We start from the raw sequence: 16,770 nt of genomic DNA on the forward strand, positions 1-16,770 counted from the left end.
GTTTTTTTGATGTTTCTGAGTTTGCTGCTGTACGGGAATAGAATCCCAGTGATTTTGCCATGTTTTTATAATCTGTTTTGGGTTCATTCGTGAAATCTTTATTTGGAATTTTATTCATGAAGGAGAGGTTGTGGATGTAACCGCTTCATTCGCCATTTGGTCGGCTTTTTCATTCCGGGGATACCTATGTGAGAAGGGACCCACATAAACTTAATATTGTTTTCGATGAGGAAATGAGGTCTTTGGTTAGTTGGATTACTTCATTTTGAGGGTGGTGATCTTGTAGTGAGACCAGGGCGTTGAGATAATTAGATAATTAAACCATTTATTTCTGACAGACCTCAAAAAGTAAGAATAAACGGATTACTTAGTGATGAAAAAAGACAAATTGTTTCTCAGTACCTCAAGGTACAGTACTTGACCCTGTCTTATTTATCATATACATAAACAGACTTTTAAATATAAAGCTTAATACTGAAATGTTTTGTTTTGCAGACGATACAGTTATTCTGATTAAAAGTCATGACCATGAAAATTTATACAAAATAGCTAATAACTGTTTATGCAGTTAAAGACTAACGTGATAACAATAATTTATAGCTACATTTATTTAAATCTAAATATATTGTCTTTAATATTACGAATAGTTCATATATTAAAGATACTGATTTTTCCCCGTGTGTGCACTCTATAAATTTAAAAATTTAAATCATCTTTGTGATTGTTTACCTTTAGATAAAGTTTATTGTATTAAACATCTTGGAGTAAAATTTGACCATAAACTAAAATTTATTGAACATATTTATTATGTAAATAGTCTTCTTAGAAAGTTATTATATAAGTTCCGATTGTTCAAAAATATGTTGGATTAGAACTCTAAAAGTTATCTATTTAGGTCTTGTGCAATCAGTTTTCTCGTACGGTATTCAATATGGGGATGTACATACTCCATACATGTTAATGTTATATTTATTACTATTAATTTATCGATTAAAATTGTATTTGGAAAACCAAAATCGTATCCTACTTGTTTAATTTATTTAGAGTTGAAAGTTTATGAAAGGGGGATTTTATTGTATATGTTTAAAGTAAATATAAGTCAATTTCAGCCTTTGCATTGTTATAATACTAGAATAAACAGCAACTGTAATCTAAATGTACCACATAATAATACTAATTTTATAACACAGAACCCAATGATTAAAGGTATTCTTTTATTACGGAAATATAATATTAACTTAGCTAATTTGATACCTTAAACAGTTATAAGAAACATATCTATATGATATCTTATCCTGACTGTAAATGTCAATAATATTATGTCTTTTTTTTTTATTTTGTCACACCTTGTTATGTACTCAACATTTTGGTTTAATTTTTTTTAGTTTACTTTTATATACCTAACATGAACACAGCTCATCCGTTTATAAGCATACCTATGCTTATTTGATGCGCTTGCAAAACCTGCTATGTATTGTTTTAGTTATTATTTTGTTTGTTGTTTATTTGTTAAATAAATATATTATTATATGTATTATTAACTACAAATATTTTTGAGTTTATATTTTGTTTTCAACAAAAACTCCAAAGACACAATATTTTGTAATGACATCAACTTCCCTAAAATTTCTTTTAATTCTCTAATATAGTTAGTGAATTTTATTTGTAAGTAAAAACAATTACTCAAATGTTAAATTTATTGTTTCAGCAAAAGCTCTAAAATGGTGCCGATAGTAATGGTTTCTGCCATTCTCAGTAAAGTATGTAAACTTTATGTAATGTAAAGTGAGATAGATATGTTGAAAAGAAAATTTTTATTTCAGAGACGATAGTAGTTCACAGTCTGAGATCAGTTTAAATCCTGTTGGTTCCCTGCAGGAATTATGTATGGCCGCCGTTGTCCATTTCCCAATTACACTTTTCCTGTTGACAAATTAAGAAACACAAAGCAGAGTTTAGAGGTGTGTGTTCCATATCAATTTACAAATGCTCAGGTAAATATTTTTATTTTTTATGATTTTAAATATAAATTTAAAAACAAATTATTAAACAGGCACAGGTATATCTAAGCAAGTAGCTAAAATCAAGCGGCTTACCTAATGTATAAGCAAATAGAAAAATTAACATCAGAAGATTTTAAACAAATTTGGAAAAATGAATATGAATATAAAGATGAAATTCATAACGATCCAAGCTTAATACAGCACCATGAGCTTCCGCACAGCATTAAATTTACTAAATTAGCTTTATCTCATGAATCAGTGACTCATTTGAAATCTTTTTTTGATTCAGGTGCACCTAAAATAACACATTTACAAAAAATAAAGGTAACATATTATTTTGAATAATATAGCTTATTTAGTGCTATTAATTAATATTTCATTATTATTATTATTATTATTATTATCTAGAAAAACTCAACAGCTTCTGATACTTTGAATACAATTTTAAAAATAGAAGATATTACTTTAAAATGTTTGACAGTCTCTTTCAATTCTGGTATGCAATATATTAAATTACAAAATGTTGATATTTTATTTTTACTACATTTTTTCTCAGGTAAAGTGGAAGTTATGATGCAGGTTAATACAATTCCAGTAATTGTGATTTCAGGATCTGGAAAAAGTGTATCTGATGCTCAAGAATCTGCTGCTCGTGTTATTTTGTCATACTTCAAATCTAAACTTAATATTCAGTAATTTAACGTTAAAATATGACTATGTATCTATTTTGTAGTTGTTAGTATCTATATTTTATATTATACTTTATGAACAAAGTGGTCATTAATTATCATACAATAAATTAATATATCCAATTTGTTAATGTATTTTCTAGTTTAATTATAGTAAGAAATTTGACTAATTATTATTTGATTTTTTACGTTATTCTTTTTAATGACTTATTTTGTATTAAAGAAGTGTTTATTTAAAAAATAAAGATAGGAATTGGATGATGGAGACAACTAATGAAAATATGGTATGGATTGATGACCTCCGCTATGTAAAAAGTCAGCAAACATAGAAGATACTGACTGCTCGAAAAACAGATTTCATATAAGTATGAAAGAATTATTATATTAAATAAAGGAAGTCATGGATTCAGTTGCGTATTTTGGATTTTTAATGAGAGTATTATTGTTGTATAATATAAATTAAAATAGAATTAATACCTACTATAAAAACAACAATAATCTTATATCATATATAAATAAGTTACCATGATCATTAAAGTGTGTTATACAGCTAGGTAAAATATTACATCTTTAAAATGATAATATCAATAAAAGCATAATATTTTCTAGATAGCAATCTTAAATTTAAATTTGGTAATGTATAAATAATTTACTGTAATACTGTATTAATTAAAGCTAACATCACAAAACGAAAATGTTCCATGATGTACGTTAGTAAGACAGAGACAGCACATGCGGGTATGACTTCTTCTTAATCCATCGGCCTGCTCTACAGGGTAATCGGCTGAACATATTATATATTATATAATCGTATTGACATATCGTATAAATTATCAATCTATCAGAAATATTGTGCTGATGCGAACAAATTAACTCGCAAGTGGCAAGTAGATTGGTTAGTTGGCTTAAACGTTATAATCAAAAAATTTCAAGTACTTTTAAGACAGCTTTTACGTACGCGATCAAAATATCATAAAATATAATATTATGTATGTCACTATGTCCTTCGATCCGCCGCTTATCAATTCTACTGCTCTCGTTGCTGCGACGACGAATATATTAAAATGATTAAAATTCATTTTCAGGATTAACAGTCAAATAAAAACTGAATATTTTATGAAAAAAATTTGATACACACCAAAAACACTACATTAGGTTAAGTGTTTAAATTTACAATTGATCTTATGTTTTATTTTCATAGGCGTAAATTGGGGGGCTTAGTCACTCTAAAAATGTGTGTAGCCCTCATAATTTTATCAAGTTTTTTAATAAATTTTAGGTTTTTTATTAATAAAAATTATAAAATGTACTGCCTATTTAATTCCTTAACAGTATATCCGAGGTTTGTGTTATATGAACGTTTAATGTTCATGCATGAATTTTGTATTATAATTTATAAATATATAATAACATTAGAATGATTGAGCTATGTTAATATTTATTTTTATAACGACAATGATAACAGGTAATGTATACACAATAAAGGTCCTTACACACTAAGCGAATAGTTCGCGCACGGACGTGATTTTAAATCGCCGCGAACGTTCGCTTAAAATTAAACAGCTCGTATTAAATTAGACCATTCACACTATGTAAAGCAAGCGGATAAAATCCGCAATCGATCGCGCATGTTTAATTTTTGGTGAACATTCGCCCAAAACGGCTAGAATTAAATACGTTGTTTTGACTGGGTCTATTCACACTGGGCGATTGTTCGCGCGCGTTTCCGCGAATATTTTATTTTAAATATCAAAATATTAATATTTGACATTTTAGTGGTCAGTTATTGATAGATCATTCCTGGTGGTAAGTACGTCACATACATCATACGTCTAATCGTCTGAAGTATAAATTTTCATAATTTAAAATTGTTTTTCAATATGAGTTCAGCTAGTTTTGATCTAGAATCTTTTATTATTGAGATGTCTCAAAAAAACTCAATCTGGAATTTAGGTGAGTATTTTTTAACACTCAAAGGTGTTTTTTGATTTTACTATCTAGGTATATATTTTTTTGTGGTTTGAAGTAGTATAGTTTTTTCTACAAAAACATTCACCCTCCAATTTGAATCTAAAAAATGATTATTTAAATAATTAGATTGTTTTATTTAAATTAATATATTGTGTGATCTACATATCATACTTAGAACCAAAAGAGTACCACGACAAAATTGAAAAACAAAAGAGCTGGTTAAAGATTGCAAAGGCTACTCTAAATGATTTTGACAAACTTGAAGCAACCGAGAAAAAAGTAAGTATTTAGGTTAACATAGATTTATTCATTATATTTACTCTATTATTACTTATAAGTTATAAGCATCACAGATTTGTAAAGTATTCAAATAAAAGTTTATTTATAGGTAGGTACCTATTTGTTTTATACTTGAATACTATTCTAATATTATAGTGGGTACTATATAAATTAAAAAACCGAGGAAATCGCTCTTGACAAAATATGAAAAAAAAAGTAATCTTCGCAAGACGCGCGGCTTAATAGTTTTAATAGTTTTAAAATTATGTTGCATGAACAATTAAAAAACAACAATAAATATTTGTGTTGTATTATTGATGTATATATTGAAAAAATTGTAATAATATTTATTAAAATTATAATAAAAATACACATAATATAAGTACATATTATAATGAATCTAATTAGGTATAATTATAAAATAAAAATATAAAAATTATAAAATAACAGTACAACATTAATAATTTAAGTTATCTACCATTATTACCGCTCTCCAACTCTATATTATATAAGGAATTTATACTGTTTAGAACATAGTAAACATAAAGTTAATGAAATTAGAATAATATATTTGTAGAAAAAATAATAGTTAATAATAATAAAAAAAAAACACTGAAGTTGAAAATTATGAATACAATACAACTCCGTATAATATTAAAGGTTAAAAAAATAAGTATAGGTTATATAAGTAAAATAAATGTGTATTCAAACTAGAACTTTATTTTGCCAGCTTAAAACGTATTTTGGGTCATTAAAGTATTTTACGAAATTCTGTCATATATCTTTAGCATTTGAAGATGCATTTCCAACATCAATTTTGTTCGATATATCATCCATTTCACAATTAATCGTATCCTCAATATTAGAACCATCCCTACGACGTACAAAATTATGCAATACGCATGCTGCCTTAGTTATAGACACAGCAACATCTGGTGTTACTAATAAAGTAGAATGGAAAACTCTCCATTTGTTGGACAAAATTCCAAAAGAACACTCTATGTTTTGCTTAGCTCTAGAAAGGCGATAATTAAATATTCTTCTATTGTCGTTCAAACTTCTACCAAGAAAAGGTCTTAATAAACGCTTACTTAACGCAAACGCTTCATCTGCAACGAGTACAAATGGCTGAAAGACACCATCTTCATCTCCAGGTAGACATCTATCTTTAGGGTAGTTTATTTTGTCGGAATATATTTTTTTCAAAAAGGGCTTTGTTTAAGAATATTGCATTTTATCTCTTTCCCAAAAGAACCCACATCAATTACAGTAAAACAATAATTGGAATCCCAAACCCCGAGTATAACCAAAGAAAAAAAATGTTTATAATTGTAGTACTGAGTACCTCTGTTTTTTGGACATTGCAATCTGATGTTTACCATGGACCGCTCCAACCAATTTTCTTCTGAAGATGGTGTCATTTCAGTGGATTGTAACTCGTCCCATAACACTGCACACGTTTCATGAATGACTTTGGCTATAGTCGACACACGCATCAAAAAGTCGAAATGCAATGACGAAAAATTTGTTCCAGTAGCCAAGTATCTAAATTTAAAAAAAGGAAAATTATAAATACTATACATATACATAAAACTATTTATTATTTAAATATTTTATAGTATAAATAAAAAAAAAACCATAAAATTATTGTAATTTATAACATTCGTCATCATAAGCCGCTTGTCCGCGGAAACAGGGTATAGACTTAATCACTCATTATCCTGTAAATATTTTTCAATTGTGTTTGCGGGACGTTAAATTAAACTATAATATGAATTATAAATTCGTATGACTTAAAATTGTTTAACTCGAGTATTTTGTAACTTGTATTCTCATCCCGAAATTGGTAAAATTAAAGCTATAGGTATAAATTTAAAAAAATGTATTAAATTAATTTTTTTAGTTGTACGTGTTTTTTTTTTTGTTTTAAACACCATATTATACATTATACATTTATTATTAAAGTAATAAATAATTTATTATTTATGAATTATTATTTTATTTTATTATTATTTATTACACATTAAGAAATTACATAATTTATTATAATTTTATTCGAATAGGGACCCACGGACGTTGGCCGTTTGGACGTGGGGACAATAAGATGTAAATAAAAATTTAAAGAAAATAAATAATATTTTAATAGATCATCATCAAAATATATTAATCTAACGTAAAAATTGTTCAAAAGTATGACAATAGAACTAAAATATCATTTTTACGCGGAATCGTTTAAAATATTTCTGTGCATTAAAATAAAATGTTGATCATATTTTTAATATTATTACATAAGATAAGTTATATAATTCATAAACTTTTTAGATATTTTAAATAATAAATAACCTTTTTTGATATTGTATTTTAATTGTTGGCGTACCTATTATAATAAAACATTTGTTTTAGATATATTTTTAATTTTATCCATGTATTTAAAACTTTTAAAGTTATTGAACTGCAGAAGAAATGGAAAAATTTGAGGGATACGTATAAAAAAAAAATGTGTGACAAAATCAGGCGAAGCAGTTAATAAAAAAAAAAATACGTATACTCAGAAATTTTAGAGTTTTTGCGACCAACTATGGAAAATAGAAGGTAAATATTAGTACTATTAAGTACTTAAATTATCCTTGAATATATATTGGGATATACTAATTTATAATAAATTATGCATTTTAGAACAAAGGGAAATTACAGTGATGATAAGGAAGAAACAAAGGACGAACAAGGCAATAATAAGGAACATGATGAAACGGTGGAAGGGGATTTCGTTGATGCATATTAAAATTCTATGCGTGCTTCTTCCGATGAAGCACTTACAAATTTAAAAACCATAAAAAAACGTAAAAAAAAAAATTATATTAATTTTGAAGAAGAATTGTTGAAATCTTTAAACAGCCAAAATGAAGAAGAATCCGACACAGATAAATTATTTTTATTGTCGCTCTTGCCCCAAATGAAATCTGTCGGTGGAGACAAAAAGCCAATACTCCACGTTGAGCTAATAAACACTATACAAAGAGTAAAAAACCTTCCTCAAGATAATACAGCAATACATCGCCAGTTATACCAAACCAACTCGTATTCGCGGTCATTATCGGAACCTGCAATATATCCTATTACTAATCCTGCAATGCAATCTACATATCAGTCATCATGGTATTCAAACGGTTTTAATTATACTAATATTTAAATTTATTAGAACCTATTTTTTTTTAATATTTATATATTATTTTACTTATTATATTTTAGACAATTTATCTACACTTGTGTTCTAAAACACCAGTACATTTTATATTTATTTCATAATTATTTTTTCTAAGTGTTTTCTACATTTTTTTAAATATTATTATTTAAGCTAAGGCTGCTAAACATAAATCCTTACTTTTATTTTAGAAATTTTGTTTTGTATTTAAAACTATTTTACATGGGTGAGCACCTATTTGTATTTTGTTCAATAATAGTTATTTAATAGGTATAAGTATGATTTGAATATTTAAAGAATGTATTTAAGAGTTAAGACTGCTATGTAATTTTATTTTTATTTCATAATTAAAATTAATTAATAAATATAATTATATAATCAAATGTGGCTTTGTTTAATAATTAATTTATAGTTTTTCTTTTGTGTACATAACAATTCAATGGAAGATCTATGGATTAATCCCACATGGCCTTTTAGGACAGAATAAAAATTTATCTTACAATATTATTTTTTTGTACATTAAAATTTCTTTTACAGATCCCCCCTAAGAAAAAATTATGTATACGTACTGCTTAAAATATTTATGCAAGTTTAATTATTTTACCTTAATGTCACTGACAATCTTTCCTCGGGTGGTATTGAATTGCGTAGAATTGTATTTTCTTTTTGCAATCCATGCTTAACACGTGATAACTAAGATTTAAAATAACAATTTTCATTTTAATACATATTCATGTGATAATAATAATAATTTTACTTACCAGTTCATCAAATGATGAAATTGACATACGGTAGTTTTTGAACTCATCTGAATGAGATCTTAACATCATAAATGTTACTTGAAATTGGCCTTCACGTGGCCTTTTCAAGTTAAGGGGATGGACTCAATAACGTCTATTTGTTCGTTTTTTCTGTTATATATAATAATATATAAGCAAGGCACACAGTCTGAACACGACTCAAAAAAACCATTTTTTAATGATAAATCATATTTATAAATAAAAAACTTTAATGCACGAACGGTAGTAAGACCATACAGAATGACTAACTATGAGGTAATGATGATTTGGCGCGAATTTTAACCGCGTAAAATTGCATAGTATGTAAGCTTTGTGTTCTATCGAATAAAATTCGAGGCAATTTTAAATCGCGTCCGCGTGCGAACTATTCGCCTAGTGTGTAAGGACCTTAACAAAATAGATTTCTAGAAATGGTATACACGACGTTCGATGTATATAGCGTCTATAATTATCGCTAATTGGAAAAATTATTCCGATCAGATGAAATTTGCAGATGAACATAAATATATAATGTTAAATTAATATAAAGAAAATGTTATTAATGATTAAATTAAAATTTGTAAGGTTTTGTTAAACAAAAAATTTTGTATTAAATAATTTAAGTATTACATTAATTACAATTTATGAAAATCTCGAAAGCCTACACAAATAATTCAAAAGATCATCTTTTGAAAAGTTATTTAATAAGTTAATTATTTGTATCAATTCAATAAAATTATAAATATTTAGAAGTTTAATTCTAACAATATTTTCAAATTTATTATTGAATGCTTCAGATTTTGTTATTAAAAATACATAATTTGTTTACATTTTATATTGCTTCAAAGCTTAAAAATTGAATGCAAGGTTAGTCTAAAAGTATTGTATTATTGAAAAAACATTTTAAAGAACGTTTAATGATAAAAAAATATTTTGTATTTAACTTTTAAGCCGGGGATTAATTGTCCGAGTATAAAATTATGACGGGGGACCAATTGTCCGCATACGACTTTTTTTCGCGGGGACCAATTATCCGCATACTAAATGCTAAAATACAATTTTAAAATTTATAATTAGGGGTGCGGGGGGGGGAAGTCCTCCCTGGGTTTACTTTATGTTTGTAATAAATTTTAGTCTCCCCTTCTAAAAAACCAAATTTAGACATATGGTGTTGAGTGTTTGTAATACTTCAAAACGACATTTAACTTTTCCATATTATATAACATTTTTTTAAGATTTAATCATTACTAAATATAATTTTTTTAAATTAGCTTTTTTTGACTGACTTATAACGAAGTGTTTTTGGTATGATAATTTAATACCAATGATTATACATACTATAGTAATATTAGTAAACAAATTTAAATCTGTTTTAAAATGTATTATCAATTAACTTAATCAATTAATACATTTGGCAAAAAAAACGTCTAAATTTCTATGTTCCTCGTATATTAGACAAAAACAGAAACAGTCGGTGTCGAATCATTCGAATCCCCGTAATTCATTTATACTGCGCTCTTAATCGACCAATGTATACTGTGTACGACAGACGACAGTTGTGTAAGTCATTTAGGAGAACAGGCTTGACTATTAGCGATCACAACGTTAGCGTGCGCACAATTAACCAAACGCCCGCAGCGCTGCGTAACGACTCTGTTCAAATCGCTCGCCACCGAAAACACTAATAGTGAGCAATCTATAGTATTTATAATGAATGATAATACATTAATACGTAATAAATTATGAGAATAAAATACAAATACTTCAATACTTAACAGTTCTTATAATATCATGGATTCATTGGGAGTCATAAATTTAAAATACGTAAGCAGCTGCGAAATAAAAATAATGGCTCATAATTTTAGATTATTCTATAGACTATAGTATGGAATAATAATCGAATAAATCAAATTGTAATGCCAAACACAACTGCTAAATTGGTAGGTATGGGATACTAAATTTATATTATAATGCTGTAAGTACCTGTTGAAAAGTAAAAAATTAAGAAATAAACCACTAATTAGTTATTATAATTTATCGTAGATTAGTCATAGAAATTACGGATAAATTTATGAGTGCTTGTTTTGCTTAAAGAATTTGTGCAGTTGATTTAAGTTAATATATGAATAATAATATTTTATTGTATTTATTTTACGAACGAGACCCATTTTTACATAGACATGTACAGTTTGACGTTAGTTATTAACAAAAAATAGCTTAAAATATAGTACAAAGTAATCTTAACATTAATAAAAACAGAATTTAGAATTTAAATTCAAAACTAATAATTTAACTAATATTGTATATACTAGCACTAGAATAAAAAAATTTAGAAATACAATTCTACAAGATTGTACATTTATACATGTATTTTCTTTATTCGATAATAAATTCACAGTTAATAAATCACTTGTCTTAGAATGTTAATGTTAAAAATAAAAATTGCATTAAGTTGATAAATAAAATGGTAACTGCATAAAATATTTGATTATTTATATGAGTAAAATTAATAACAAAAAAGTAATAATAAAGATACTTAAGTTAAATTAAGACAGTTTATATTCACAGGCACTTTGTATAATGAACCTCAATAGTGAACAGATCAAATTTTACAAGAGAGAATCAGTCTGAAATTATTTATTAAAATAGATAATACTAATGAGAATAACAATGTGGATTTTATTTAATCGAGTGGAAAAAAAAATATTTATACTGTTATTTATATGGAAAATTTAAATAGGTAGTAAAAAGTAAGATAAGAATAAAAGTCATTGAAATAGAAGAATGTGTAATGCTAAATCAAATATTTCCAATCATTTATTCTAATAGGATGTTTCTAAAAATGAAAACTATTTAAAATAATTCGATTTTTTTCCTATACTTGTGCAATACATTTTGTAAACTAAGTTCGACTTAATGCATTCATGTTATCAAAAAAATTAAAACGCTACATCACAGGTAATGTTCTTCTCAATGGGATTCATAATTTTGGTTGTTTTGATTAAAAAATCGAGGGAGTAAAGTTGTCCCGCGTAAAACAGTTTTCAACCATGTTACGCGTATATAAAATAGAGACAACACATACAGGTAAAGCATCCTCTTAAGGTTAAATATTAACAATTTATAAGGTCTACACATAGTCAGGTTGGCCGAGCGGTCTAAGGCGCCAGATTTAAGCTCTGGTTCCCGAAAGGGAGCGTGGGTTCGAACCCCACACCTGACAAATTTTTTTGTTTATCAAACTTGTTTTAATAAGATTAAAAATTTATTGAAAATAATCCAGGGTGATTATTTTATCATAAAACACTCATTATTCCAAAAAGTATTCATGTCTTTGAAAATATTTTTTACGTAGTTTCAAGTTGTTAAAAAATAGTATTTATTAAAAAATTATATTTTTAAACATTTTTTATTTTTTTGAATAACAACATAGGTTTTTATTTTCATATTCCAAAGCAAAATAATTTACTGAGTACTTTGATATATAAAAATCGAATTTAGGGCGAGTAGTTTATGAGTTATTCGTATTTAAAGTTTTGATGCGCGGAGATCGCCCTAAATTCGATTTTTATGTATCAAAATACTCAGAAAATTATTCTGCTTTGTAATATAAAATTAAAACTATGTTTTCATTCAAAAAAGTAAAAACTTAAACAATTATAAGAATAAAAAATATTTAAAAATATAAATTTTTAATAAAAACGTTATTTTTTTAACAACTTGAAACTATGTAAAAAAATATTTTCAAAAACATTAATACTTTTTGAAATAATGAATGTTTTATGATAAAAGAATCACCCCGTATATTCCTTTAAAAAAATTATAAGAAAAAAGGGTGGGCAAGTGTGGGTATCGATCTGCTGTATAGTAGAGATGGAAAGTAGGTCACTATAATGGATGTGTTAAATTTGAATGCAACGACAGGTATCATTGTATACGAAAAACGATTCTGATCGAAGATGATTTGTTGGTCTAGGATATATATTAATATTATCACCTATAAGTATTTAAATTATAATTTATTTTTTCAACTACTGATGAAAATTTCAAGTTTCTAAGACATACTTTTCGTATGTAAATAATAATGAAAAAATTGGTTTGCGCGGCAATACAACGTGAGTCGAGAACTCAATTATTTTACTAAATTATAATTTATAATATGTATTCAACAACAAGATATATTTAATTTTAAATCACACCATCTTCTTAAGCACATACTTATGAAAAAAATCTGATACTTCGTTCGGCATCCGTAGCGTCAGTCGTCAGTCGGCACAATTGGAAATTACAGAATTATATATAAAACTATCCGCTAAACAATGTATTTATTATTATTTAATGTGAATAAAAACTAAATTTAAGATCCTAAAGTATAAAAAAATTTAATTGTTTTGATCGTTTGACATATTAATTAAGTAAATTGATTTATATTTCGTGATTTGGGGGGGGGGGTATCGCTCCCATGGCCTCGCTTATATCCGCGCCTATACGTTTTTATGTTTCTATTCCGTGATTAACAGTTTATATGATTTTAAATTAAACTAAAAACCGATAGCGTGTTTAATACACGTCCAGGATATAATATTATCTGTATTGATTCTGTAAAATAAAACAGTGTATTTTTTCTACGCGTGTAAATAATATATAAATTTAAGAAAAAAAGTCAAGCGAACTGCCGGATATAGGTATTAATGGTATTATATATACACATTTATACATATTATGGACAATTTGTCGCATTATTACTTCGTGTGTTCGAAAATCTACCACTTTAGCAGGGTGTCATTTGACCGATGTATTATGGGACATATTTTGACGAAGTCTGCAGTGGCGTCGCAGAGACGACGTTTTTGTTAATATTCTGTATAGGCGCCAATGAACATATTATTACAATTTCTATAACAATAATTAAGTTGTATATAGAACGTATATTTAATATATTTTTGTGGTGTACCGTGTACCTACCTAAGACCTAACTATATTCATGCACGGATTTCTGTCGTCAAGATAATAAAATAAATAACAATGTATGCTGACAACTGCAACCTCATTGAACGTTTAATCATAGTTATTCATTTATGTATATGTATATATATTTTTTAAAATCAGATAAAATATTAATATTTTTTTAGTATAAGGCACTACAAATATATGGTCTACTTAACTTTGCAAAACGTTCAATTTTTCTTAGAGATAATATAAGTTATTTTAAAAAATATAAAATTAAAATTGATAAAGGGCTCTTACAGACACCAACATTGCTTTCTTCATTTTCGGAAAATATAAGATTGAATTATAAGAATTTTCCTATATAAATGCTATGTTGAATAAACCAAACTTTAAAATTATTATTAAATAATAAAAATCAACAAAGAATATTAAAATGTTTAATTTTAGCAAATTTAATTGATTGGAATCCAAGTTACAACTCATAAAATATATTGTGTAGAATAAATTTTATCATTGGAAAATATTCAATTAATACATATACATTATTATTATTTCACTAGATATTGTATTCATTGTATTGCACATGTTGATTTGAAAAAATCTTACTTGTTGATATGTAAATAAGCTTAATAGAATTTAACTATACTATCAGTTACCAGTGTACTTATTGTGTTTGCTTAATTTTAACAGGATATACTACTTACCATGCACTCTGAATTAACTTTTTTGATTATTGTAAATAAACCATAAAAAATGGTTTAATCAAAATTATCAAATACTAAATTTTTAAAAAAAATAAAGTTTATTAACTATGCAACAACCGCTTTTAAATCTAGATATTTTCTTTTCCATGTTCAATAGGTACCTACAATTCAACACTAGTATAATAGAATAGTTTACAAAAAAAATAAATAATTTTTCAGTAGATATCTAGATAAAAAGTTTTCAATTATTTATCTTCATCTATATTCTATATACTTCAAGATTTTATCTTCATACAAAACTAGTTAGATATTTATAGACTGGTTAAGGCTCAGTATTTATTTTTTTTTTCAAAAAATTTGTGTGGAACACTTATAGTATTTTAGAATTTAAATAAGACTATTTTTAGGGTAAAAAGCATATTGTAGAATGAATTTATGATAATCATTGTTTAGATAAAAAGGGCTAATAATTATCTCATGTATTTTTTTTTATGTACTTTTGGTAAATACAGATATTGTATCTTTTAACTATTATCATATATTATAAAATAAAAAATATTAGTTAATAACAGCAATTTATATTGTTTATGTATACTTAACTGGCAAGATTTAATATATTAACTGAATAATTTATTATAATAATTTCATTTAAATATATAAATTTTATACATTTCTCAAACTAATCATTTAATTGCATGTTTTATTGTGTTAATAAATTAGCAGGTAAAGATGAATAATTAACAGTTAATAATGTTAAATAAGAATGATTTTCTCTATCTAGTGGTCAAGGTTTCAATAATTTAACTTAATTTCTCTAATAATCATTTAAAAATATAAATATTACATATTTATCTCCATGTTTTATAGTAATCAGAAAAATCAGGTAACAATGTAAAAAGTAATAGTTAATTATGGAAAATAAGAATGATAATCGATATCTAACTGTTAAGGTTTGAATATTTTAACTTAATATTTGATTTCTAAAATATTCATTATAATATATAAATTTTATACATTTATCAAAATAATCATTTAATTGCATGTTTTATTGTGTTAATATATTAGCAGCTAAAGTTGTATAAATAAGTTAATTATGGAATATAAGAATGATTTTCTATATTTAATGGTCATGGTTTCAATAATTTCACTTGATATTTTATTTCTGACATATTCATTGAAAAATATAAATATTACACATTTATCTGCATGTTTTATACTAATCAGAAAAATCAGGTAACAATGTAAAAAGTAATATTTCAGTATGAAAAATAAGAATGATAATCGATATCTAACTGTCAAGGTGTGAATATTATAACTTAACATTTGATTTATAAAATATTCATTATAATTTATAAATTTTATACATTTCTCAAAATAATCATTTAATTACATGTTATATTGTGTTTATAAATTAGGAGGTAAAATTGTATAAATAACAGTTAATAAAGTAAATAAGAATGGTTTTCTCTATCTAGTGGTCAAGGTTTCAATAATTTAACTTAATTTCTCTAATAATCATTCAAATATATAAATATTACACATTTATCTGTATGTTTTATAGTAATTAGAAAAATTAGGTAACAATGTATAAATAATATTTCAGTATGAAAAATAAGAATGATAATCGATATCTAACTGTCAAGGTGTGAATATTATAACTTAACATTTGATTTATAAAATATTCATTATAATTTATAAATTTTATACATTTATCAAAATAATCATTTAATTACATGTTTTATAGTGATTAGAATTATTAGGTATTATTTTAAAAATATTAGTTAATAACAGCAATTTATATTGTTTATGTATACTTAACTGGCAAGATTTAATATATTAACTGAATAATTTATTATAATAATTTCATTTAAATATATAAATTTTATACATTTCTCAAAATAATCATTTAATTACATGTTATATTGTGTTTATAAATTAGGAGGTAAAATTGTATAAATAACAGTTAATAAAGTAAATAAGAATGGTTTTCTCTATCTAGTGGTCAAGGTTTCAATAATTTAACTTAATTTCTCTAATAATCAGTTAAAAATATAAATATTACATATTTATCTCCATGTTTTATAGTAATCAGAAAAAACAGGTAACAATGTAATAAGTAATAGTTAATTATGGAAAATTAGAATGATAATCGATATCTAACTGTCAAGGTGTAAATGTTTTAACTTTATATTT

General features: G+C 25.5%; 1 protein-coding gene, 1 non-coding gene and 2 pseudogenes across 2 annotated transcripts; 3 read left to right on the forward strand and 1 right to left on the reverse strand.

Annotated features, from left to right (window-relative positions):
• The first annotated feature begins 2,096 nt into the window (after window positions 1–2,096).
• LOC113560264 lies at window positions 2,097–2,774 on the forward strand. The gene is made up of 3 exons (XM_026966030.1): window positions 2,097–2,327; window positions 2,412–2,499; window positions 2,560–2,774. The coding sequence occupies exons 1-3, from the start codon at window positions 2,100–2,102 to the stop codon at window positions 2,697–2,699; spliced, it is 456 nt and encodes a 151-aa protein (XP_026821831.1). The 5' UTR covers window positions 2,097–2,099; the 3' UTR covers window positions 2,700–2,774.
• A 1,798-nt stretch (window positions 2,775–4,572) lies between these two features.
• LOC113560259 lies at window positions 4,573–8,132 on the forward strand (annotated as a pseudogene).
• Window positions 8,133–8,744: 612 nt separating this feature from the next.
• Window positions 8,745–14,194, reverse strand: LOC113560260 (annotated as a pseudogene).
• Window positions 12,063–12,146, forward strand: Trnal-uaa. The gene has a single exon. It is a non-coding gene; the product is annotated as a tRNA-Leu (tRNA).
• Window positions 14,195–16,770: the final 2,576 nt, after the last annotated feature.

This window comes from Rhopalosiphum maidis, unplaced genomic scaffold, assembly GCF_003676215.2.
Source record: "Rhopalosiphum maidis isolate BTI-1 unplaced genomic scaffold, ASM367621v3 scaffold134, whole genome shotgun sequence".
NCBI classification, from domain to species: Eukaryota; Metazoa; Arthropoda; class Insecta; order Hemiptera; family Aphididae; genus Rhopalosiphum; species Rhopalosiphum maidis.